The sequence below is a fragment of the Rhamphochromis longiceps genome, linkage group LG7, assembly GCF_057381845.1.
Source record: "Rhamphochromis longiceps isolate RC_006_pf linkage group LG7, R_longiceps_female_GT1.1, whole genome shotgun sequence".
Classification (NCBI taxonomy): domain Eukaryota; kingdom Metazoa; phylum Chordata; class Actinopteri; order Cichliformes; family Cichlidae; genus Rhamphochromis; species Rhamphochromis longiceps.
In genome coordinates, this window is record NC_140563.1 from 34155246 (window position 1) to 34182257 (window position 27012).

At 41.6% G+C, this 27012-nt stretch overlaps 1 protein-coding gene across 3 annotated transcripts in view; it reads left to right on the forward strand.

Moving 5' to 3' along the window:
- The first annotated feature begins 2697 nt into the window (after nucleotides 1-2697).
- LOC146665718 (growth hormone receptor-like) overlaps nucleotides 2698-27012 on the forward strand; it is a 35865-nt gene continuing 11550 nt past the window's right edge. Inside the window, exons 1-3 of one of the 3 annotated variants that reach the window (XM_085413463.1) lie at nucleotides 2698-2975; nucleotides 13683-15362; nucleotides 19220-19307. In XM_085413463.1, the coding sequence (XP_085269589.1) occupies nucleotides 19229-19307 (79 nt within the window). In that variant the 5' untranslated portion in view covers nucleotides 2698-2975; nucleotides 13683-15362; nucleotides 19220-19228. Of the gene's footprint in view, nucleotides 2976-3005; nucleotides 3158-13682; nucleotides 15363-19219; nucleotides 19308-27012 lie in introns of those variants that run through there. The other 2 variants (XM_085413462.1, XM_085413464.1) reach the window with 2 other exon arrangements.

Consider the following 27012-nt stretch of genomic DNA (forward strand, 5'->3'; position numbering starts at 1 on the left):
ATATATGGATTTTACACACATGATACATAAGTGAACACTCACACTTGTACAAACAGGATATTCACTATAGGCCACACAACACAGCACAGACTCATTTTGCACAGCAGACACACTCCACTTGAAGAACTACACATAGGAACCAGTTTCCCATGAGGCCTTTCAGGGGGTGACTTCCAGGTGAAATCCAGGTAACAGTTTAGTAAAATAAGAAGGCATGTATGCAACAATAAACAAAACAAAAAACTAGTATGGAGATAATTGTTAAATATTTTGGGGACGTCTTTATTGAACCTCTGTAAGTTATGCCAAATACATCTTCTTCTTCTTTCGGCAGTTCCATTTAGCGGTCACCACAGCAAATCCTCTTCCTTCACCTCACTCTCTTCTTGCATCTTCCTTTGCCACACCAACCCTCTGCACGTCCTCCTTCGCCACATCCATGAACCTCCTCTGCGGCCTTTCCCTTTTCCTCCTGAATATATCCACCACCCTTCCCCTGCACATGTCTAAACCATCTCTATTGGAATAAATTCAGGATTCTTACTTTAAAATACATCAACATATGAAAAAAAGTCAACCTATTTAATGCATCTTGGTAAAGATTCAACCACATCTGCTCTTCATCCGACCAAAAACAAAGCAGCTCCAAATCATGATGATACTGATGATAATAATTTTTATGAGATTCTTTGAGTTACTGTGACTGAACTGTAAGAGCAGTCTAAGTATATACCTGGTGAGAATTTCAACATATTAAATTAACAGGGTGTTCTGTGATTTTGTATCCTCTTCCCCTGAGAGTCTAATATCACTAACAGCAGGCTTCTTTTATAACCAGAACTTTTCACCTATATTGACTGAGTTTGCGTCCTATCTCAAATATCAAAACTGCAGAATATGTGTGTGTCTCTGTGTGTGCTATGAGATCCTATATGTTACCCTCAAACCACCCAGCATGTGGAGAGTGCTGGGTGGTTTGAGGGGTGGTCTGAGGACAGGGTCAAAAACAAGCTGTAGCTGACATATGATTGGGTAAGGACTCACATGTACTGCTGAATGGAAAAGCACTGAAATGTGACTCCACAGGCTGGGAGGCATTCGCTCTGTTAGTCTACGTGTAGAGTCCAAGCTGAAGCTGAGCTTTTTTCAGCCATTTGTTAAGTTTCTCTCACAGTTTCTCTCAGCACCCACGGCAGCTACCAATTAGCTGTAAGAGCTTTATTAAAAAGGTTGACTAATGCACGTAATTATGTAAATATATTAAATTGTTTAGATGATACTGTGTTATCCATTTTTTTCCCAGAGCATTTTCAACATTGACAGAAAAATATTGACATTTTTTATAAAACAAATAAAGACAAATGCACATGACACACTTATGATTATTGCAAAGGACAAAAGGTGAGAGTGAAAAAATACAAGACTAAGAAAATACTAAAAGGTTTAGTTTTTTTGTAAATTTTGTAAAACAACAATAAAAAATTGTTAAAATTGGAAGAAATAAGGCAAATGTTTTGGAAAAAAATTGGTATATTACTTACTCAAAAAAATAGAAATATATAGGGAAAAAATAAAGATCTAGCAAATTCACATGAAAAAATATGAATTTGGTCATATTCAGGAGACAAAAAGTGTCATATTTAGGAGAAATTGAGAAACACAAAAACAGCAAATTGAGAAAAAACGTGGCAATTTTTTGCATTTTGCAAGAAAAAATTGTCAATATTGTCAAATATTGACTAAATTGAATTAATGAGAACAAATGCAGATTTATTGTTAAATATGTGACAAAGTTATTAGAAAAACCTGAAAATTTCATGAGAAAAAAACTTTACAAGACAAAAGCTGCCAACAAGGCAAATTTGGGAAAAATAAATAGCAAATGTCCACTTCTCCTAAATTTCCCAGCATGTTCTTCTCTTGCCCTAACATATAGGATCTCAGTATTTGTGACACCAACTCAGTACATTTAGGCATGTAAAAATGGTCAAGAGGGGCAGGCTGTTGTGTGTATTTCAGAAACTACTGATCTAGTTTTCCCACACAACCATCTCTCGAATTTACAGAAAGGACACTGAGTAAGTGGCAGTTCTCTGGGTCACAAGTCCTTTTCTCTGGTAAAAAAAAAAAAAAAAAAGGTACTTGTTGATGACAGAGTTCACAGGAAAATGGCCACACTGCTTCAACCGCAAGACATCAGAAACTCAAATAACCCATCATTACAACCAAAGTGTGCAGACAAGCATCACATCTTATGCAAAACTTTGAGGCAGATGGGCTACAGGAGCAGAAGACCACACCAGGTGCCACTCTTGTCTGCTGTGAACAGGAAACTGAAGCTACAATCCACACAGGCTCACCAAAATAGATTTCTGCTGTGACATTTGGATGGAAGGCTCAGAATTTGGCATAAACAACATGGATCCCTGGATCATTTACCAGCACAGCCTACCTGATCGTTGCTAACCTTGCCCATCCCTTTATGAGCACAAAGGAGAACACACCATGTCTCAAACTGGTTTCATGGACATGAAAATGACTTCACTGTGCGTAAATGGCCTCCACAGTCACCACATCTAAATCCCACAGATCCATGAAGACAGACAGGAGCAAGGTGTACCTAATAAAGTGTCCGGTAAGCGCCTTCTCACTGTTTTCCTGCTGTTCTCAGACTCCACCGGTAGATGGCGCCACTCTTTGCTTCTCCACAGCGTAAACACATCACAGCTGCTGCCGACTGACACACAGCGAGGCGTTCTTCGACACCGCTGCCAGCTCATCCCGCATTCTGTGAACAAATACAAAAATAAAAGTAACATAAAAACCATCACGGCTCGCAGCAGAGATAATCCGGAGGTCATTTTTTCCTGAGCGAAGTAGGAGTTTTAGTTTTTTTTTTCCTTCTTGCGTGCGTTCGCCTTTGCTACAGCTTTACCCAGGACAGCAGTGAGACCTCCAGGACCGAGCACACTGCGGTGAGTTACAGATGTGTGTTGTAACCCACGCGGATCTAAAAGCCACCAGTGGATCTGGGAATCCCACACGCAGTAGATTAAGCCTTGCTTGTGTTGTGTGTGATACTGTCAGAGCTTCTCGTTCACGTTTTCATGAGGTTAGCCTGAAGAGGGGAAAGGACACAACTCCGACTGTGTAAACAGTAAGGGTGCTGCCACCTGCTCATTACATTTGTTTAGAACTACTTTAATACTAATTTAATTTTTACTTTGGTTATTTATTATTATTACTTTGAGAAAATACTAATTAATCAATTAAGCTATGTAATGTTTCCAAGCAAAAATTCTCTAGTCATGTGGATTTCTTTTCATGTGTCTTTTCCTGAGGATTTTCTCCTTTCCTTCGTCTTAAATGAGTAAACTGAGCAATTTTGGGGTTTTAGATCTTTACGAAACCTAAAAGAAGTTTACTTTTTGGATTGTCACACAAAACAGAACTGGGGGGGGAGGGGATTACATAAGAAGCACATATTAATCAATTCGTTGATTATTGGAAAAACAATTAAAAAATAATCAAATATTTGGCAATGACACTAAAAGTGAAATACTCCAAATGCCTCATGGATTTTAGGAACGTTACAAAGGGAAATAATGAACTCCTACACTATGATGAATTGCAGCGCTGCATTCCATGTTTAATATCTTCAGCTAACATGTAGTGAAAATATATTTTGATAATATGAAAGTTAGAAATGAGGGGTGACTCAAAACTTTGGCACAGCACTATGTGATTATATGACTCTGAATGCAAAGTGGCATTAGCTGTATCTTGTTTGAATCAGCAATTTTTGAAAATGCATCTAGAACCTGTCTAGGCTCCTCTCGTGGCAACCTTAGGGGACTAGACATAATAGTTTAGAGACGTTCAAAAGTGTGCATTTAAGCTCCTATAATTAACGCTGCATGTCAGGACAAAATCCGTTAAAACCTGTGGCGAGGTGCTGATCAGGGAGAGGGTATGAAACCGTTTCTAAAGCTCTGAGGGTTCCTGTGAACACGTTGGCTTCAATAACTCAAAAACGAAAGATATTTAGGGCCACCAGTAGTAACTAGGGCCTCAAAATAGCCTGGGATGCCTCTACCACTCTAACAGAGCTTTAGCGGTCATCTGGAGTACTTGCTGTGCTAGAGGACTCTTGGATTTCCAGGAAGAAGATTCTCTAACTGAATGAGTCAAAAACTGAATCATCTGGGGAGAATGCTAAGAACTAAGGTTGACAATGTCTCTGTATTTTATCAGGAAAATAGGAAGTAGGTGCAGAGATTTATTGAAACATGCAAATGCAATTATTCTTGTAATTTCTTTATGTAGTTTTCAGGACTACTTCTCCGGGTCTCTCAAGGGACGTTCAAAGCTCTTTGCTCTGTTCCATTGTCTGCTATCTTTTCTATCCAGGTCTGCTTTTACTGCACTGGCAGTGTGTTTGAGACTGTCATGCTGAAAAATTAAGCATATCAGATGCCTTCCAGATGGAATCAGAATGGTAGATCAAAATCTTACTGTACTTCCTTCATTCATAATTTCCTAATCAACTTTAACAATATCCCCAACACCGCAAATTTAGCCCCAATCCATGACACAGCCTCTCTGAACTCCATGACAACAATTTGAACTATCAATTTTAAATATGGATTCATAAGACCTGTTGTCACTGTTTTTATTCCAGTTCTTGTATATTATGGCATACTTCAGTATTTTCTCCCTGTTTCCCTTGGAATGGCTTCTTGATAACCAACCTTACACTGAGACAATTTCTGAGAAGCTTCAGTGAACAGTAGATGGATTTGCTGAGGACACAGATGTATCTTTCAGGTCCTGTGTCAGGTCTTGCTGGAATTTTTCCTATTTCTTTACGGCTTGACTTTTAGATACTGTTTAAACAAACAAACAAATAAAACAAAATTCCTCTGAAAATGATCAGATACAAGGACTGCACTGAATGTGAGTGACATCCTGGAGAACTATTCCTCAGACCAGTTTGAAGAATTAGAAGAAAGTCTGGTTTTTAATGAATGGAGGGTGGTGCTGGAGATGATGTGCTGAGAAGAATGTCTTTCCAAAACATCTCGAAGCTGAAGGGAAAAACAGACTTCCATCAAATATTGAACTAAGAGGCTTTTCTTAATGAGAAAATTCTCTTCTTATTTGCAGGAATAAAATCTCATTTGAACGTGGCTGGATGTTTTGTGAAGTAACTGAGTGCAAAGCTTTAAAGTCTTAAACCTAAGGTGGAATTTCCCTGCCTGTCACAGTGTTAAGTTTCCTGTTTTCATCAAATCTGACAGCCCTGTCCTAGTTAAAAAAAAAAAAAAAAAAAAAAACCCCAATGCAGTCTCACCCAAAAGATATTTTACTGTTTTGTTTTCATTTTTTTTAAGGTCCTGAAATGTTTAAACTGAGAAAATGCATAATTTCAAGACAAGTATGAGTAGTTTTAAAAGGGCTGGAAAATGGAGTTAAAGCTGTGCTTACAAATTGTGAAACAGTTTTAGTTCCTCAGTATAAAATGACCAAGGGTTTAATATCTCATCATCCACATTGCATGATGCCATTAAAAGATCTGGAGGAATCTCTGTGTGCAAGCGCCAAGACTGAAAATCAGTATTGGATACTGTGATCTATAGTCCCACAGACAGCACTGCATTAAAAATAGGCATGATTCTGAAACCACTGTCTGTGAGCACAGGTCACTGTGTCATCCACAAATGCAGGTTAATGCATTTGTTCATGCAAAGAGGTAAACATGATCCAGAAACACTGCCATCTTCTCTCGTCCAAAGCTCATTTAAACTGGACTGAGGTAAAGTAGAAAACTGTTCTGTGGTCAGACAAACTGAAATCTCAAATTCTTTTTGGAAAACATCCTCTGGGATCATCTGGCTTTTTATCAGCACTCACTTTAAAAGCCTGCATCTCTGATGGTTTGGGGCTGCATTATTGTCAGTAGGCACCACCATCAATGCTTTAGAGCAACAATGCTCTCATTCAGATGATGTCTTTTTCAAGGAAGGCTTTGCATATTTCAGCAAGACGATGCTAAACCGGAAGCTGCAGCTATTGCCTGCGATCCAGATCTACCCTAAACTATTTGTACGACAAAGATTCAGGACTGGTGAGCAGCTAGAGTCCTATATGAGACATATGGGACAACCTTCCTCTCAGCTATCGCAGATGTTTATAGACTTGTTAAAAGAAAGAGTGGATGCTGCAGAGTAGTAAACACAGCCCTGTCCAGACTAGGGCTGGGCGATATGACCCAAAAGTCATATCTCGATATTTTTTAGCTGGATGGCGATATAAGATATATATCTCGATATTTTTTTAAGCCACAAAGTAAGAACAAAAAGAGAGTTCTTAGTCACACTGTGTCCCAGATGTCACACAAGCACTTTTATTAACATACAGCACAGATGTACATGAAAAATTACTCAAAAATAAATTATGAGCATTCATTAAATAATAATGCTCCATAAATTAAATAAAACAATGTTGTTTTTGTGCATAACAAAGAGCTCACAATTGTGCAGTCAAAATGTAAACTAAAAGACGCTGAGCATAGTAACAAAGAGACAGATGTCACAGCAGCTCTATTTCCAAGTTTTACTGCGTGACTGACAGCCTGGAGTTTGAAATCCACTGCATAACCACGTACGTCTCTTACAGGTGCTATTTATGGTCCTTATACACACACAATACGGTAATATTACGTTGAAGCACAGTACGTATCACTCCGCGAGGCTCCTCGGTAGCCGTAATGCGCCGACAATCTATCAAGCGGTGCAGCTCCGTAGCTGACCAAAATCGTACTCAAACATTTTTGACAGATTGCTGAGCGCCGCGTACCACATAAAATCGGTTCGCGGCCATCAAGCACAACCAGAATTCATACATAAGGCGCGCTGTCAACTTTTGAGAGAATGAAAGGATTTTAGGCTATGCAGCCCGTAGGGACTAGCGCGGTTAGCTCGTTAGCATGGTTAGCTCGTTAACACGTTGACGCCGTCCAGCCCCACGCATGGGGCGATGCGCAGTAACTCGTTAACGGAGATTTGCCGTGTCCATCTTGTCGCTGCCTGCACGTGAAGCGATGGGGGAGGAGGGGGAGTTGTCGTCAGTGAAGGCGAGGCGGAGTAATGTTGCGTAGAGACAAAAGTAGACGAAAGAGAGGCAAACTTGCGGCTCCACAACTATAAGTATAACGTAACATAGACTATATCGATATAAAGGATATTGTCACATCTTATATCTCGTATAAAAATATATCGATATGTTTTAAAAACTCGATATATCGCCCAGCTCTAGTCCAGACTTTGTTTTTAAACGTGCTGCTGCATTCAAATTAAGCCAATATTTTTTTCATAAAATTGTACATTTTCTCAGTTTAAACATTTCATATGTTTTTCATTGTTCTATTATAAATAAAACATGGGGTTGTGAAATTTGCAAATCGCTGGAATTTTTATTTGTATTTTACAAAGTTTCCCTGGGTGGAAAAGGAAAAGTGATAGTATTTATACTGTAACCTTTGTTTTGTTTCAAGTAGGGGTGGGCGGTATAAATGGTATACGGTAGAAACAATATGAATTTGGCCAACGGTAGTGTTACGGCCCTAGCAGGGCCTCTCTCTCTCCTGAGGGTGCCTGTGTGGGCGTGTCCCACTACCTCCTGCCTGAGGTGCCACCTTTCCCTCCTGTACAGCTGGCTCCTATCAGCAATTAAGGGTATTTAAGCCCAGAGCAGGGTGAGCTCTGGGCCAGAGTGCCATTTTGTGTGGGCCCAGCTAGTGAGCTGAGTGTCTTGTGGTGTTCCCAGCTAGTGAGCTGTGTATTGTGGTTCCCAGCTAGTGAGCTGTGTATTGTGGTTCCCAGCTAGTGAGCTGTGTATTGTGGTTTCCAGCTAGTGAGCTGCGCTTTCCTTTTGACTTTTTGCCTTACTGACCGACGCCTGAGTTTTGTTTGTTTCTTTTATGGTGATAACGGCTTGTCCGTCTCCTTTAGTTGAATTACTTCAATAAAACTGTTTTATTTAACTGTTTTGCCTCCCTGACTCCTTTTTCTGACCCGGTCACTTTTGTTACTTCCCCCTCCCCGCCTAGACCCCTCAGGGGAACGTAACAAGTGGGGGCTCGTCCGGGATTGTTGAAAAGGGAGTTTTGAGTTGGAATTGGTCTTTGATTATCTTGCTGTTTTTACCTTTGGAGATTCAACTTCCCAGTTTAGTTAGGTGAGTGTCCAGCTGAGCTTTGTTTTAAGTTCTTCCTTCGGGCACTCTTTTGTTGTTTTGCCTTTTTTATTTTTGGAGTAATCCTGGGTGGGGATTAGTTCCCTGTTGGGGGTAGGCAATTCAGGGCTCCAGTCGCTGAAGTTTCGCCTTTCAAGTTGCCTCGAGCCCGGCACGCTCCAGAAGATAGGTAAAGTTTGTTGTGCTTAGGAACTGGGTAAGTTGTGTTTGTTTAGTGTATACTGCAAGAGGTAAGTTGGTCAGTTAAAGTAAGTTGTGTAGTTTTCCATTAATCGGTTAATTATTGGGTAGTCTGCTTGAGTTGGCAGACGGGTGTGGCAGTGGTCCTAATTAGGTGGTGTGTTTCTAACCCTTCACCATCCCCAAAATGGTTGACACAGCTGCTAGTGTACAGGTGTCTAGAGGCTTGTTTGTGAGCAATAACATTCACCTGGTTCCAGACTTCTGTGAATCCAGTGTTCACAGCTTTTTCAGTGTGTTTGAATGCCTGGCAACTGCACTGCAGTGGCCTCAAGATGTGTGGGGGGTGATGTTGCTGTGTCGGTTGACAGGTAAGGCTCAAGAAGCGTGTTCTGGTCTGTCTAGGCAGGACGGCCTGGTTTATGGAAAGATCAAAAGTGCCATCCTCAAAGCCTATGAACTGGTACCTGAGGCCTACAGGCAGCATTTTCGACGGTTGGAGTTGGCGCAGGGACAGTCCTATCTTGACTTTGCCAGGGAGAAGGCGAGGCTCTTTGATAGGTGGTGTGCAGCAAGCCAGGTTAAGGATGTGGGGTCCATACGTGAGCTTATGCTGGTGGAGGATTTTAAAAACTCTGTTCCTGAGTCTGTGGCCCTTTATTTAAGTGAACAGAGGGTTACAACTCTACAGCAAGCTGCCACCCTGGCAGATGAGTTTAGGCTGACTCACAAAGCAAGTGCTGTGGGACAGGATATCCCTCTGCACTATAGCGCATCCTGGACAGGTGAGAGTGGGCCAGCTAAGAAGGAAAACGCAGTTATGGTGTTAAGACCTAGGCCCAAACTGTGTTTTTTCTGTCACAAGCCTGGCCATGTGGTTGCCAATTGTGTCAGACTGGCACTCAAACAGAAAGCCCACTCAACACGAGAGGGGCCTGTTTTGAGTAAAGTCAGTCGTGGCTCTCAAACTGACAAGCCTGCCAGGCCTACTGATAGGCTAAACCTGGAGCACAGTTGCTCGGTAGCACCCCGTAATCAGTGTATGAGGCCAACTAACCCTGAGCTGCCGCTGGTTGACCCATGTTCAAAACCACCCTTCAGACCTGCACCCCTTGCAACAATCATGTTTGTGTTTCAGTGAAGCCTGCTAGCTGCCTGCTGGGTTCTCAACACGCGATGGTTCGAAGCCCCGGCTATCCCATGGGACACTGTTTTGAGGGTCTGGGGCCACTCTCTGGTAATGTGGTGAACCCACTGAGATGGGATTGGCAGCTCCCGCAGGCCATGCCTAACCGTTGCTACGCGGTTTGGTAGGTGGAAAGCCTGCAAAATTCGTCATGAAACGGTTATGGACTCATTTTTGGTTATGGTAATTTGACAAACCATGGGTTTGCATTTATGGGAGGGGGTGTTACGGCCCTAGCAGGGCCTCTCTCTCTCCTGAGGGTGCCTGTGTGGGTGTGTCCCACTACCTCCTGCCTGAGGTGCCACCTTTCCCTCCTGTACAGCTGACTCCCATCAGCAATTAAGGGTATTTAAGCCCAGAGCAGGGTGAGCTCTGGGCCAGAGTGCCATTTTGTGTGGGCCCAGCTAGTGAGCTGAGTGTCTTGTGGTGTTCCCAGCTAGTGAGCTGAGTGTCTTGTGGTGTTCCCAGCTAGTGAGCTGAGTGTCTTGTGGTGTTCCCAGCTAGTGAGCTGAGTGTCTTGTGGTGTTCCCAGCTAGTGAGCTGTGTCTTGTGGTGTTCCCAGCTAGTGAGCTGTGTCTTGTGGTGTTCCCAGCTAGTGAGCTGTGTCTTGTGGTGTTCCCAGCTAGTGAGCTGTGTCTTGTGGTGTTCCCAGCTAGTGAGCTGTGTCTTGTGGTGTTCCCAGCTAGTGAGCTGTGTCTTGTGGTGTTCCCAGCTAGTGAGCTGTGTCTTGTGGTGTTCCCAGCTAGTGAGCTGTGTCTTGTGGTGTTCCCAGCTAGTGAGCTGTGTCTTGTGGTGTTCCCAGCTAGTGAGCTGTGTCTTGTGGTGTTCCCAGCTAGTGAGCTGTGTCTTGTGGTGTTCCCAGCTAGTGAGCTGTGTCTTGTGGTGTTCCCAGCTAGTGAGCTGTGTCTTGTGGTGTTCCCAGCTAGTGAGCTGTGTCTTGTGGTGTTCCCAGCTAGTGAGCTGCGCTTTCCTTTTGACTTTTTGCCTTACTGACCGACGCCTGAGTTTTGTTTGTTTCTTTTATGGTGATAACGGCTTGTCCGTCTCCTTTAGTTGAATTACTTCAATAAAACTGTTTTATTTAACTGTTTTGCCTCCCTGACTCCTTTTTCTGACCCGGTCACTTTTGTTACTTCCCCCTCCCCGCCTAGACCCCTCAGGGGAATGTAACAGTAGAGATTTTGACTATACCACTGTACCTCGATAGCGCATGTTGATGGTGTCATCAAGCCTGTTTTGGTCGAAAGCATCGCAGTGGCTGCAAGCAATATCATCTGCAAATTATGCCGTTTGGCAGTAATAGCAAAGAGAAGAAGCACGTTTTGGAATATGAGGAAAACCAAAAACTGCGCTTCACTTCCGTACCATTGATTCATCAATGTTGAATTCTCTCGCAGCTGCTCTATTTCCATGTTGTTGCAGTAAATTAATGACTAACCTCGTATTGTGGATGGATTATCTCAGTTGTTCTCCTGACTGAAGTTTGGTCCGTTTACAGTATCCTGCCATGCGATTGCATTTGTCTCTAACCATCAGGAACCCTCACGTTAACCTTTATCGAGTGGAAAAAGTTAGCGTTCATCCTCTAGCTTCACTGTGTTTGTTATGCTAAAATAGCTGTGTCGCTAGCGGTCACGTAGCACATCATTATATACCAGCTAATCCAACTTCACTAACTCTACAAAAGTCACTGTTGTTTAGTTTTCTGTCTTCATTTATGCTGGAAGTGATAGCAGAGCTGTATGTTTAAATTCTTTCAGAAATCTCTCAGTCAGAACATGCTATATCATGTTTAGGTGGAAACTAGCGAGCTAACTTCCTGCTAACTTCTAACTCTGTTAAATTTAATAAATTCTGTTTTCATGCTTGGATGTTAAACTTAATTGTTACACTTGGTAAAGCAGCAACGCTGATCATTATACTAAAGATGAAAAATTTAGACAGTTTTTAACTCTCAGTGATGCCGCAGTGTTCGTTTGACTTTGGGACCTGAAGCAGACGAAGTTTTGGACCCAGATTACTCCACGAGGCTCCTGACTATGGTAGTTGTAATGCTCCCACAATCCATCAAGTGGTGCGGCTTCGTAGCTTACCAAAGTCATTCTAAAACATTTTTGACAGATTTTTGAGCGCTTGTACCACATAAAATTGGTTTCGAGGTCAGTAATCACAACCAGAATTCATAGATAAAGCGGATTATAAGGTGCACTGTCGATTTTTCAGACAATTAAGGGATTTTAAGCGCACCTTATAGTGCGGAAAACACTGTATACAGAGGAAAAGAATATCGCGATATATATCGTTACCGCACATGCTTCAGATTATACTGTGATACGGATTTTAGGCCATATTGCCCAGCCCTAGTTTCAAGCATAAACAGATTTATGATCTTAAATAATTTCTCACAGTTGGTTACTGTATTATCACAAACAGGTTGGATGTATTTGCCAACTTGACCCATTCAATCTCAGAGTGATGGCTCTGACTCTGTCTGTGGGCAACACTTTTTAGTTAAAAAGGTTGGTGAGCAAAATAAAGACTTGGCATGAGATAATTTAATCTTATTAGATAAAACAGATACTGACAAAATGTAACTTTGAGGCGAATCATTTGCAGTTGAAAAAAAAACCCATGATATATCGCAGTATATGTTGGCATAAACATATAATATATCACAGTGTTAAAAATTGCAATCATATCAGATTCTATTAAATGCTAGTTATTTTTTAAAATAATGCTTTCACTAATTAGCAATACATTTGTGTGATATACACAAAAACTTCAAGAATTTCAAGCTGTTTTCTTTTTACGTTGTCATTATTTGGTAGTGTGTGTGGAATTTTGAGGTGAAAAAGGAATTTAATCCATTTTGGAATAAGGCTGTAACATGAAAAAATGTGGAACAAGTGAAGCACTGAGAATACTTTGTGTACTTCCTCCTTTGTCCCCATTATAATTACTGCTGCTGTTGGACACAGGGCAATCAAGCCTGATCGTTAGACATAACTAAGGCTCATAAAAATTATGAAAACTGAAATTATGTCTGTTTGTGCAAACACCGGTACAACGAGGCCCTGAATACATGTTAAAAAGTTATGATAAGCTTCTCTAGAACCTGGTATTGGCCTTGAACATGGTAGCGGAGCCCAGGTGTGTTTATTTAACAGGCTCTGACCTCTGCAGCTGTGAGCAAAGTTTAGTCTGGAAGAGCATGAGTTTAAAAAAAAAAACCCTCAAAAAAACTGCACATGTAAGAAACCTGCTTTCTTAACTCCGTGTAGACAAACAGAGGTAAACACTAACTTACACTACTGTGTGCATTTTGACTCCACTTTATAAGTTAAAGGTTATGTGTGATTTACCTACAGAAGTGTGGTATCTGCAGGTTTCCAAATCTGCTGTCAGTGATCACATATATTGAAACATTTTAGGGCCAATCTGTGTTAGCTGCTGAGAATCTGTTTTCTCAGAACAATACTGTGAGATATTTATCCTAAAAAAGTTAAGCTCAAGGACTTTAGATAATGGGATTTCAAATGGGCCCTCTGAAAACGATGCTAGAAAATCATCTAAAAACAGCCCTGCCTGTAGAAAAATAACCACAGTAGAGACTTGAAATTTTGCATAATTCCCGATAAGTGCAGCTTTTGTTTTTTCAGGCAAATCCAAGATTGTCAGACGGGAGGAATTCGATACACTGACATCGAATAACCCTGATCTAATTGTGTGAAACTAACTGATGCATTTATCAGTCACTTTCTTCATTTTTAATGATGTTCTGTATAAAATGAGTTTGAAAGAAAAGGAGGAAAGTTATCAGTGATTGCTGTAAACCAAGCAAGTGTCTAATTCTGATAAATATTTAAAGTTAAAAGAATACAAAAATACACATGTACCTACTGTAAGTCCTGATATCATTCAGTAAACCTTTAGTAAACCTGCAAGATGTGACCATCCCCCCCACCTGCTCCAGGGTGCCGCCGGTGCGTCGAGCCGCCTGGGGGGCTCTTCAACTGGTGGGGGGGATGGTCACATCTTGCAGGAGCTTTCTTCTCTTCAGGAACTCTCTGCAGGAGGGGGAGATACAGGAGAGGTGGAGGAAGATCTCAGCCTGGGCGTTTACCGTCTTATGTAGTCTGGAAGATGTGTGGATGGTGGGGTGGGTGCAGTTTTCTCTGTGGTGGGGTTGGGTGGACTGTCCAGGGCTCTGTGGAGCCGGGGGGCGCTACTGCACTGGGCCCCGGTCTGATGGGCCTGGGCCCCCCTTCCCTGGCGGGTCGCGGAGGGTGGGAGTGCCTACTGGGGTCAGCGGGGGAGCTGGCCCCAGGGAGGGGTTACCTGCCCCTCCCTTCCTTCCCTCCCCATCTCCAGCTGCCTCCCTCTTCCCGCTCCTCCACAACCACCCACACATGCAGGACCTTGGAGTGGGGGTATGTCACCAGGGTGCAGAGGAGGCTACCCCCCCCCCCCCCCCCCCCCTGTCCCCTTCTGGCTGCCTCTGCCTCAATTTTATCCCACAACTTAGACATTCACATTATTCACACTCTCATTACACATACATATAGGATCTTGGGGGTGGGCACAATCACGGAGTCCAAATCACCATCAGGGTGTATACCTCACCCCTGACGTCGTTGCCCACCTCTCAATTTTAAATACACTTAGTCATTGAGGGCTAGCAGGAGGGACTATGCGCTTACCTGCTGCTCCTTGGCAGGTAGCTCCATGCCCTCCTGGGTTTTAATTGCACCTTAGAACACATATGCATCAACACTGCAATGAGCGGGTGGAGGGAGGTTTGGAGTCTTCTCCCACCCCCATTCTCTGCGGCCTGCTGGAGCGGGAGGGCTAGTAGGAGGAGTTGGCCGTCCGACTGCGGTCTGGGGTGTGGGGCCTCCCTGCTGCTGCGGAGTCGGGGTGGTCTGCCTCTCCCCACCGCAGGGAAAAGGGTAACACCACCTGGGTCTGGGTGCAGTTCCCCCCTCCAGGGGCAAGGGTACCTAGACCCGGTTTGTAGAGTACGCTTGGGGAGTGTGATTGTGTGTACAGCGTCTCTTTATGTCTGTCTCCACGTTGGTTGAGTGTGGAGTGAGTGCATATGAGAGCATGAGGGTGGGAATGGATGTTTGTGTCTGTGTGTGCCTGTATGTCTGTGTCTATATGTCAGGTTGGGTATCAGACGCCACCTCTCTGGGGACACCTCAGGCCCTCCAAGGTTTGGAGGCCTATCTCCACCCACCACCACTTCCCCTGCCGGTGGCGGACTCCCTCAGGTGTCGGTGTGTTGGTGGTTCTTTGTGTCTGGGGGTGGGCGTCCGGGTACACACCGGCTCACTCCTTGGCGGCCGCTTGTCGGGGCCTGGGGCCTGGGGCTCGCTCGGGCCCCTTTGGAGGTGGGGTGCCCCCGGCCTCTCGGCCTGGGGCTCGGTCACTCAGGCACAGCTGGGGGCCGGCGGAGCTCACGGGCGCGTCACTGCAACTCCCCCTGACTTCTGCTCCGTGGCTGCTGGGCGAGCCCTCATCTGGGACTCTCCTCAGCTCTTACTGGAACAGTGGCGCGGCTGCCCCTCTGTTGGTCTTCCATGGTCTCTTGTGTTCTGGGGGCCTCTGGATGTCTGGAGTTTTGATCTCCTCCATACCCGCTTCACACCCTGGAGGACGGGGCTGTGGCCCCCCCACACTCCCTAGCAGATCATTACATGGAGAAACCTTTGGAATGCAAGCATGCTGATCCACACAGGTATGCACACATGGGTATTCACAGACGCGGACTAAAGCTTTCTTGGCTGCTGCCTCAAAGCACACTGTGCGCTGTCTATCTTGCGTGCTGCACAATATCGTTTATTATTTAGTAAATATTGATATCTATGACTAGCTAGTTTATTGTGATGGTGCTTTGTTTTCTCTATTATTATGTTACTCTTTGTTGTTTGCTGTCTCCTCTGTTTGTTTTTTTTGTTTGTTTTTTTTTTTTCTCCATACAGGTGACCCAGGAGTTCTTTTTTTTTTTTTCTCTCTCTTCCCCCCCCTTCTCACCGTCTCTTCTCCCCTTTGGTTTTCTTTCTTTCTCTCCCCCTCTTTCTCTCATTCATTCCCCCTGTCCTATTTATTAAAAAAAAAAAAAAAAAAAAGTAAATTAATATTGGGTGATTTGTAAATTAAGTCTAAGAAAGTCAATGCTCCAAAGTGAGCTTAGTTGAAGAAAGAAATATGACCTTGCTGCACATCTTTGAATAGCACGGCAACAAATAGCAGTGAATATATTAGAGTGGAGACGGTAAACTGGCAAGACGGCAGACATCAGAGAAACATTCATGTAGATCGAAGCTGAACAGGCTTAGAGAACAACATGAATGGGTTTGCATCAGAAGGTCTCTGCCTCTTCGAATGGAGATCAAACCACATCTTTGTTGATATGTTCTGAGGCAGGGATCGCAAACATGAGGCCCGGTGTCCAAAATTTTGCACATTCATGTCTTACAATTTAAACCTAAGAAGTCATGTTGACACATTTCATTCATTTACTAGAGCAACATGTTTTTTTTATCATGTATAAACACTGAGACATGCTGTTTAAATTGTACTTTTTCTTATTTTAGGATACAGTATGTCAGGGATTAAATGTGGAGGACTTTCACTGGTCCGGTCCACTTAAGCAGTATGTAGCCCACGGTGTAAAATGAGTTTGACATCCCTGATCTGAGGTGTGAAAACTCATCATTATGCATAGAAGATCTTTATTTGTGAAAGAGTTAAATTATTAAAAGATAAACATTTTGAAACCACTGAAAGTGTTTTCTGAGTTGTATGTGGTGCAGCGTCATTCACAAGGCCTACAACAAATACCGCCTTCATCCTAACATATATGTGGTTTTGCGTTTTCTTTAACTTTTGAAAATTCCTTGGCACAAATTTATAAGCTCCAACAGTCTGAGCAGTGCTAAGTTTTTAAATGTTATAATAAGTGTTTGTGAGAAATATTTATACAAAAAGACCTTTATTATCATCCCTCATTAACACCTCTAATCTAAGCTCACAGAAGTGAGTTCTGGGTAGATTAATTTGGCACCGAAAAAATTGCAACTGATGTCAGCAAACAAGAGCTACGCAAAGCCCAGAGAAGTAGTAAGGTTGGATTTCACAAGAGCTGGCAGGACTCCAGCACCACTGGCTGGGTGTCACGTTCAGAAGAAATCTGTTTAGTATTTCGAAATATGCCTTTCCAAGAAAGATGGATTGTTTGTGAATACCAAGAAGCATAATGAATAAAACACATTTCTTAACCTGCTTGTCCTTGCTGCTTTCGAATAACTGGTGTTGTCTCACTCATCCCCATCTTTGTGTAGCAAAAAAAGATAACAAAAACATGTCATTAAACAGGTTGCAGTTTTGAACAGCTGCTAAAATACTGCTATGGATATGCACTTACTGGCCACTTTGTTAGGTATACCTGCTCCGCTGCTTTTTAATGCATATCTGCTAAGCCTGCATTTAGACATGTAAACATGGTCAAGATGACCTGCTGAAGTTCAGACTGGGCATTGAAATGGGGGGAAAAGGTGACTGAAGTGACTTTGAACATGGCATCGTTGTTGGTGCCAGACGGGTTGGTCTGAGTATTTCAGGAACTGCTGATCTGAAGGGATTTTCCCACTCAACCAAGAAATCTGCAGCAACTGCACGATGTTATCACCATGTTTGCACCATGTTTAACCTATACAGTGAAGAATTAAGGCAGTTTTTCAAAGGAAAAAAGGGGGTCCAAGTCACCACTAGCAAGGTGTACCTAATTAAGGTGCCAGTGAGTGTAACTGTCTTACTGCTTCATCATTTCGTTGCGTTAAGAAGCTGCAGTTTCTGCTTCTGCTGCTGCTTCTTTGTGCACTCTGAGCTTCATATAATAAAGTGATTTGAAGTGTGGATGAATGAGACTTAGTCATTTATTCTTTTCTTGAGTTTAATGCAGGTAACAAGAAATGCATCCATTAAATTGTGATAGTGCAAAAGATGTAGCACGTAGTGGTGTCTGGAAAAACAAGCAACATGCAACTAGCTTAAAATGGACACTGGGCTAGCTTGTTAGCTCAGAAATTTCTTAGACATGTGGATGGACAAATCTGAAAATGTCACTCACTCTTAAACTGAAAGCTTAACTATAAAGAATTTTACTAGCCAGTTTCCCAGACACGGATTAAACCTAAAAGACTAAAAGGAAAAAAAAAATCTGTGACAACTCTATTGAAAAAAGGTTTAGTCTAGGATGAGGCTTAATCCATTTTGGGGGAATTGAGCCGTGTATTTAACAAAGGCCTCAGTCATACAGCGAGCCCCCGGCAACCACTGGTTGCTAGTGAAAAATGTGTATTCCCTAACTGGCTGGCGGATGCTTGTTAGCTTCCAGCAACCACTCAACCAATCAAAAACCGTGAGTCAACTGCTTTCAACAACTTCTGTGTTCTTATTGTAACACCTCTACTAATGTTCTAGATAAGAATTAATAAATAGCTAAAGCTGCTAAACAGAAACAAGCAAACAAACTGAAAATAAACTGAATTAAAGGCAAAATGTCAAAAATAAATAAAAATAAAAACTAATCAGAAAAGAATTTTAGAGCGCTCAAGCACTCCCAAAACCATAGTAGCCCTGAAAATAATAGCAATAATAGTTTGGAAAATAATGCTAAAATGCTAACTTCTAATGCTAACCCAGAAAGAAGATGAAGAAGTAATCTAACGACACAAATCAGTGGTGCAGATTTAAAACAAGTCTTACCTGAAGCGTTAGCAGGCAAAAGTGCAAATTGTTGTGATGATGAAGGGTGATTAAAGTGACTTAATAAGTTTCTGCTTAAGCATATTTGCTGTTTAAATAGCGTCAAAAACACTGGCTGGCTAATTTTAACCTTCAGTGTTTGTTTACAGTATAGGACAGTTACAGATCCAGGTATGAACAAGTGAAAAGAATGTTACCTGTCCATGGCCAGCAGCAGCCCGTATTGATTTAGGATATCGGTATGACTTTATTGTTATAAATTCTGTTTCACTGTTACCTTTGCACAGAGAAGGAGAGAGGAAGACAGAGAGGGGGAGGACAGAGATTTCTGAGATAAATAATATTTGTGTTTTCTTGTTTTCAGTACAGCTGGTCTTCTACATGCATTAAGCACTAGGTTGTTATATATTATTTTAGAATCTTTACTCAAGTCATGGATTTTTTTATTTATCAGTTATTGTGCAGAAAAACTGCAAAAGAATGCAAATGTGCAAAGTTTAATAAAGTTAATCCAATTTTCTTACAAGCAAGCTGAAACTATAAACATACAGAGATTGTTACTAATGTATAGCACCTGCAGCAGTGTGGCAGTCGTCGAAGTAGTAACATTCGTTCAGCATGGGAAGCTGGTATAGAATATTTTAGTAAACCAGGAAAAAAAATTCTTTGCCTTAAATAACAGTGCCTCAGCAGAGGTTTAGATCTAGTTACGCCCCGGTGGGAGCGTACTGGTTTAATGGTGGTAGTGGGCTGGGCCTTCGTCAGCTGTGTGGTTCAGTGGACTGCCCTGAGAAACTTAACATTACCCACATGTCTCCTCCACAGCTCCACACCATGGCTCACACTCTCACCATGCTCCTCTTTGTGCTTCACATCCTCACTGCTTCGGTGCTGCAGTCGGCCTCAGAACCAGGTAGGATTTTGAATATTTATTTCAATAAATCAGCATGCATGTTTGTAAAGCTGTGGAAGACCTGATTCAGGTTTGAAAACACAGTCATTAAATGACATTAATTCGTGCCTTTGGTTGTGTTTTGCAACTCTACTGCTATGACATCTGGTGCCTTCTACTAGCCAGATTTTCAGATGCTGTTGAACTGTTTTGTGGGAATAAAAATTGAGGAACATCATAATAACTGGGGAACTATTACCAGAGATCAGGATGCTTTTAATGGTCACAGGAGACTTTGAGCCTAGTATAATGTAAAATACTAATAGTTGCATACTTACTGACTTGTTTTGGCTTTAAATGAAATGGGTTGCATAACACATTCACAGAGAGCCTCGGTGAGCAGAGAGCAGATTTCTAGTGAAGTGGCTTCCCAGGAATTCTGAACAGAGAGCACTCGGCTGTTGTTAAACAATGGGAAGCTGTTCAGTTCGTAGAGGCCTGGCTTTCTACCAAACACTCCGCAAATGGAAGTGGAAATGCTGTGTATGTGGACACATAGGCTGTGTTTTATCCACAGTGAAAAACTATGTCTGTGCTGGTTATTTATGTCACACACGGACATCCGGTGCTTTGTCTTGTTACATAATGCTCAGTAAGTTAGCAGAGGTGTGGACAGAGAACATAATCTCCTGCTGTTTGCTATTATCCTCTTTGTGCTCAGTACCCTTTAGGTGGGATTTTACAAGGCCGCTGTGTTTTGACAGGAGTGTTTGCTGCTCTAGAAAAAAAAATGAGACTGAGGACAACTTGTTGATTGAAAACAGTGAAGTCACAAGTAAAAGAGTTCTTTTTAAAAACAGATTTGGCAACACGCTAGCCAGCTTGTAGTGACCTGTACATTTCTGACTCACTCCAGTGATCTCAAATGTTGTGGAGGGATTCTTATTGGTTTAGTGTCACCATGGTTAATGGCTGCTTGTCCAGTGGGAGGAATATCTACAGAACCAACATAAACTTCATGATCTAATTGTGTAATATGAGAATCTACACTGGAATTTTTTAGTGTAGACAAGATTTTCAGAATCAACATAAATTTAAAAAGGCTGAATCATCATCAAAATATAGCCAGAGGCCTTGAAATTGTATTTACACAAATGTACACTATATGGACAAAGGTACTGGGACCCTCTTTGTAGCTATAATAGCCACTAATTGGTGTTGTGCTTTGTGATGTAATGCTTGCGTGCAATTGCCCTGCCATAGAAACCCATTCCATGAAGCTTCCTCTGCACAGTTTCTGTGCTGATGTTATATCCATAGGAATTTCTAGCTCTGCAGTAGCTGACTCAGCAGATCATTGGCGATGTTTATGCACAGTGGTCCCTCGTTTATTGCGGGAGTTACGTTCTTAAAAATAACCCGCGATAAGTGAAATCCGCGAAATAGCCAGCTTTATTTTTTACAATTATTATAGATGTTTTAAGGCTGTAAAACTGCTCACTACACACTTTATACACATTTCTCAGACAGGCATGAACATTTTCACACTTTTCTTTCTTATTTAAACACTTTCAAAGTTCAGACCTGATGGTGCAAAACATTTCGTCGACATTGTTGTGTTTGTCGGGGAGAAAACGTGCAAACATACAGTACAGCGCTTCAGAGTCACACTGCTAGTGATCAAAGAATTATGTAAATTTGACAAGCTGAATGCATTCTGTACTGTACAGTAGGGCTGGGCCATATCATACCGTTCACGGTAATACCGGTATAATGTTGGGCAATGATAAGAAAATGAAATATCGCGATAGAATATGGGTAAAACGTGCATGCGTAGTGCCTTTGTTTTCATACGCACATGGCGGAAAAAGTATGGCAGCGGAATGAGAAGAAATGAGAATGAGAAGGGCGAAAGCGGATCATTGAATGAAACGGATGAACCAGAATTAGTTTGTAAAAATGCTGCAACTTCAGTGGTGTGGAACTGGTTTAGCTTTCGTCCATCAGATACACAACAAAGCACTATTTTTGGTAGAGCATGCTAGCGGGCCGTTGTTATTACCGTGTTGTTTGGAAAATATGGCACACTTAAAATCAATCCTTTGATTTTTCTGAAAATCGACAGATTATAATCCCGTGTGCCTTATGTAGGAATTCTGGTTGTGTTTACTGACCTCGAAACGATTTTATGTGGTACATGGCGCTCGAAAATCTGTCAAATGTCTTAGTACGACTTTGCTAAGCTACGAACCTGCACCGCTTGATGGCTTGTACAATAGCAAAAGCGTACAATAGCATTACTGCTATTGTAGGCAGGAGCCTCGCGGAGTGATATGTACTGCGCTTCAACATAATATTACTGTATTGTGCGTGTATAACGTCTTTTTAAGTTTTGTGGATATTATACATGGTTATGCTGAGGATATGTCGGCCAATTTCCACTGGAAATGCATTTTGGTTAAACTGTCCGCAAGGAATTTGCATTTGCACTGTTAAATTTATATATAACTTTAATGCACATAAAAACAGCAGCTTGTTTAAGTGAAAACACATTTTTTTTTTTTTTGCACTAATAAAATGTGGCGTTGCAAAGTATTTTGTCTAGTGTCAATTATATTGTCCGTTATATCGTTATCGCAAATTTTGAAATGTATATCGTGATAAATAGTTTTGAAGGCGGGTCATCTACCAATCAGTTCAATCGCTGGCTGCTCCAGTCTCCAGACTGCATGCCTAAGTAACCTTTGGCCTAGATACTGAACCCCAAGTTGCTCTTCGATGTGTTCATTGGAGTATGACTGTGTGTAAAAGGCCTTAGGTGTAGAAAAAGTGCTTGTATGAATTAGGGCTGCCACAAACAATTATTTTGATAGTCGACTAGTCACAGATTATTTTTGCGATTAGTCGCCTAATCAGATCATGCATCCACTGGACGTAAAGCGTACAGCTTATAGCAGCAGCATGCGTCTGCTCTTATATAACTATCATTAGCTTACAGCTTGAAGTGTTTAAGGTATGTGCTAACTAAAAATAAAGACAAGATGATAGTTTATTAAACTTTTAATGAAATTTGTTTTTTTTAGTTTTAGTTTTTTTTTTTTTTACTTTTAATTCCACTCACTGGTTAGATTTGGCACTGAAAACGACTGCTGAGTTTAGGTAAAATCTCCGTGGATAGGATTAGGAGAGGACTGGTTTGGATTTAAACACACCCTTTCACAACAATGGCCCTGTTTGTTGTGAAATAATGAGTTGGGAGGGACCAATTGGGCTCAATTAATCCTTAACATGGTGCATCAGGGCAAGATGCAAAAGGACAACTTGTGCCTTTTTTCATCTGCCATATCAGTAGTTTTGACAAAGGGGCACTAGTTGATGCCCTGGAGATGAGAAAGGACTGTAACATCTGAGGCAACCAGTGAGGCATAAAATACCACACTCAATCTGGCATTTCCGCTAGCATTTTGAAAATGAAACGGTTAAACATAAATGAAATAATTAAGAAATGTAACTGGCTTTCAAAGTAATGATGATGAAAGCAGAGGAAAACGTTAGAGGATTTTAAAGAGTTAAAAAATAGTGAACAATCAGTCGGCTTTAACAGTTTTGTTCTTGTTTCACAATAAAAGTCAACATTATCTGTTTCAAGTTTCAAGGTTGTTTTGTTTTTTTCACCTAAGGTAACAAAACTTTTACAATAGCTCTGTCACATCTTAAGGGGTGTTTATGCTCTTTCTTTCCTCCTTGCTTGTTCCATTTGGCCCCTTATATGATCATCTGGGTCAAGCTACAGCATTGGAACAAATAGTACATTTCTTTTGAGAGCACACATAGCCAAAAATAACTCCTCTCACTTTCCAGCTATACTGAAGCACCAGCTGTGGGAGGTACTACTTCTAGGAATTGAGTGGTCTATGTAGGGGTCAACAAGTGTTTTTCCTCTTTGCTACTAGAGCACCACAGGGGATATTACTTAGAAATCAGGACATTTGCCGTTGATAAAACAGCATTTCCTCTCTTAGGAGGTTATATTGTTGCTTTTTGGCATGAATAAACTGTTTTCCTGCCCATGATTTGCCCATAAAGCTTGTTGGGTCTCTAAAAGGCTGGAACTTTAATCACCGATAAGGGCTTCTTGGCTCTTAGCCAAGGAAGGAAATGGCTTTTCTAAATGTAGCGCGTAAGGCATTTCCCCCCTGAGAGTGCACTTATTGATGTCTGAGCATGTGAATCTCTAAATCACTGTTTTCGCTGTCTGCTCACAGGAAAGACATTAATGAAGGCTTCCCACCAATATGCTGAGCACAGGTTAACAGGTGCAATAAGGGGAAAAACATGAACTGATTAATTAGGTGGATTTGGTAAGTGTACGAGGCAGTCCGTCAAAAGGAAATTAATTTATCTGCTATTTCCCTTCAGAGCTAAAACATAACACATCTTATCAAAACAAATCACACAAGGGTGTTTTGTTTTACCCTGAAATAGGCTGCCAGGAGGCCTCTGAGAAATAAACATGCAGTAAACATGTTCACCCCGTAAGCTCATGGCAGATCTGTAAGAGAAGCCCTGTAATGAGAACAAGCTGTAAGCTGATATTGCCATCTTGGAAACCGTCTGCGTGTTTTGTAGCTCTAATGATATCTGCTGCTCCAGAACTCCTGCTCACATGTTTACTTACACCACAAGTGAACTCTGCTTGGTGGCTGCTAAGCAAACACAGCAGCACTTTGATGCACAAGCACAAAAATGAAAACCCTTTGCAAGCCAGTCTAGTTTTTTTAATCACTTCTCTGCCTGCAAATGGCCCAACTACATAACATGTGTATAATACGCTGTGGCACAATACACTTTTTCCATTTTGTCTTCTTTTTCACTTTCACTCAGTACTTTAAATACAAGTGAAATGAACCCTGAAATCACAGAATTGTTGTTAGCAAAAGTGTTTCTAAAATAAAATTACTCTGCTTACCCTTTCATCGTATTATATTTAGATTTAGTGCTGTCAGCGTTAATCTCGTTAAATCAGAATCAGAATACGTTATTAATCCCGAAGGAAATGACGTTAATGCCATACCCGCATTAACGTGGCAAATTTCCATTAGCCAGTTAGCGCGGATCGCCCCGTACGTGGGGCTGGACGGCGCTAACGGGTTAACAATCTAACTCGGTAACGGAGATTTGCCACGTTAATGCGGTTATGGCGTTAATGTCATTTTAACGAGATTAACGCTGACAGCACTAATTATATTATATTATATTATTTGGTTGCAACTTATCTTAAACTCAAACAAATAACAGTGCAACACCCCATTTGCTTTTTCCTTTTAAGACCATTTTAAGCAGGGAAGCTGTGCTTTTAGCAAATCAAATCATTATTATTTCACAGCAATGTTGTTACCATCGATTGAGTAATAATTTCACCTCTTATCATTTTATTGGGACATAATTAAAGTCGCATTCATTTGAAAGCACTTTATTGTTTTAGCTGGTGGAGCTAAATGAATTACGATTAATTTGCAACCTGCTGGGCATTCTGACTAATAACATGCCTTATTTAGAAGTTATTACATATCCACATAGTGTTACTGATTGACCAGAATGGTCAGCATACCTTCTGCCCATTGAAACAAGAGTATTATTTAACACTTTCCATGGCATCAGTAATCTCCTTTTTTAATTCGAATCATACAGAGACCATATTCAAACCTCTGTGTCATTGTTTTATGCAAACTATACTTCCCCAGTCACGTGCCTACATGTCCCTTGAGATCATAGATTATATATGAAGCTAGATAAGATAGATGGTGTCACTGTGGTGGTAGAAACACACTTCGAGTCAGAAACATTCGAGGAAAACTGTTTGAGGGTCAACACATGAGATGCAGATGGCTATTTTTGCATTTTGAATGAAATTACGCACTTTACAATATGACTTTGTGTATATCAAACTACAGTATATAACTCTTTCCAAGGTTAAGATTTTCTATGCCGGCACTACAGTCATGTGAAAAACCGTTTTCACACGACTCTGTGCAACCGAGTGAAAAACTAAGTACATCCTTGCTGCTTCCATTATTAACAAGCGTGACTAGCTTTTTGGGGGGGAAAAAAAAGAAGGCAAAAAAAAAAAAGAGGTTTTGACATGTTGCCGGTCTGGAGCATCCAGGTTCATTTTAGCACAATGCCAGAATTTTTTTTTTCCAGGAATGGATACCCAGCAATTCTACCCCAAGGTCATACTGTGTAATACTCAGAAAGACTGTAAAACCTCCCCCGAGCTAGATCCTAAAATCTGTAGGCCTCAGTTAGCATGTGAAATGCTTGACAGTACAATTAGAGAAAGACTGAACAAGTCCAGCTTGTTTGGAAGGGTTTCTTGGAAAAAAGAAAACTCTTCTTCTCTCTAAAAAGAACATGGCAGCATGGTTTAGATTTGCATCTGAACAAACCCAAAGGCATCTGGAACAATGTCCTGCCATAACACATGCAGATCACCAGACCTCATACCAACTATCAAGCATGGTGGTGGAGGGGTGGTGATTTGGGCATCTTGCAGTCATTGAGTCGACCATGAAGTCCTTTGTATTCAAAAATATTGTGTCCGAGTGCAAAAGTGTTTCAGTGATCCAAAGTACATCAGCAAATCTGCAAGTTACTCATTTATACAAAAGGATCTACAACCCCCCCCCCCCCCCCCCCCCCCGGAGACAGACACACACAAACACACACACACAATTTCTGTCAATGATTAACATTACAAGGAGATCAAAGTTGAATTTCACTTGAAGTGCAATTGCATCAGAAAGTTCTTATTTGTTGATTTTTTTTTTCCTTTAAAAAGAGGAAAATCAAATATCTGCATTGCTCTGCCTACCGTCAGTGGGGCCCTGCCTACAGTTTAAGAGTAATTAATAATAATTAATATGAAGTAATGTTCTTGAACGCTCACATTCAAGCGCATACCAACTCAAAGAAATGTTCCATGTTTTCATTTATCACTAAACTGAGCTACAGGAATCCACCACATAGCTGAGTGTCAAATTAATTATTCTCTTAATCCTGACACAGTTCTAAGGAGGAGCAGGGGATCGAATACACAGGTTATTCTAACCCATGACGGCTTTTTCTCTGAAGCAGGCCAAAGCTATTCATCTGCTGCCTCTCAGATGTGAAGGAGTCATCTCATTGTCACACTTCTATCTCATGTTTTATCCTCTCGGACATGTTGATGTAGTCAGCTGCCTGCAGCTACTGCTGTGTTTACCTAACAGCCTGTTTTAAAAAAAAAAAAAAAAAAAAAGCTCTCAGCTTTCTATTTAAAAGGACACCTACTTGACATTTCACAAACATATCCCCATTCTCCCATGCAGACTGCTGTCCATACACGCCCTATTTAGCCAAAGCAAGTCACGTTTAACCACCCAAGTCAACAAAATACACAAAATAGATAGCCCCAACATACAAGATGTACTTTGCGGTGTCTCCCAGCACAGACTCAAGATTCCAGGAGACGGGCGGTTAATTCTAGGAGCTGGACAAGGCTGTAGAAGGTCCTTAACCCATCAGCAGGATGGTATCTGCTCCTTTGTGGACGGAGGACCAGGATAAGAACTGCCAGAGCTACAAAATGACCTTCAGCAGTCTGCTGTTGTGAATGTCTCTACATGCATAAAGGACACGGGGTCCATACAGACTACAGAATACAATTTTCATTTGCAATGAAATT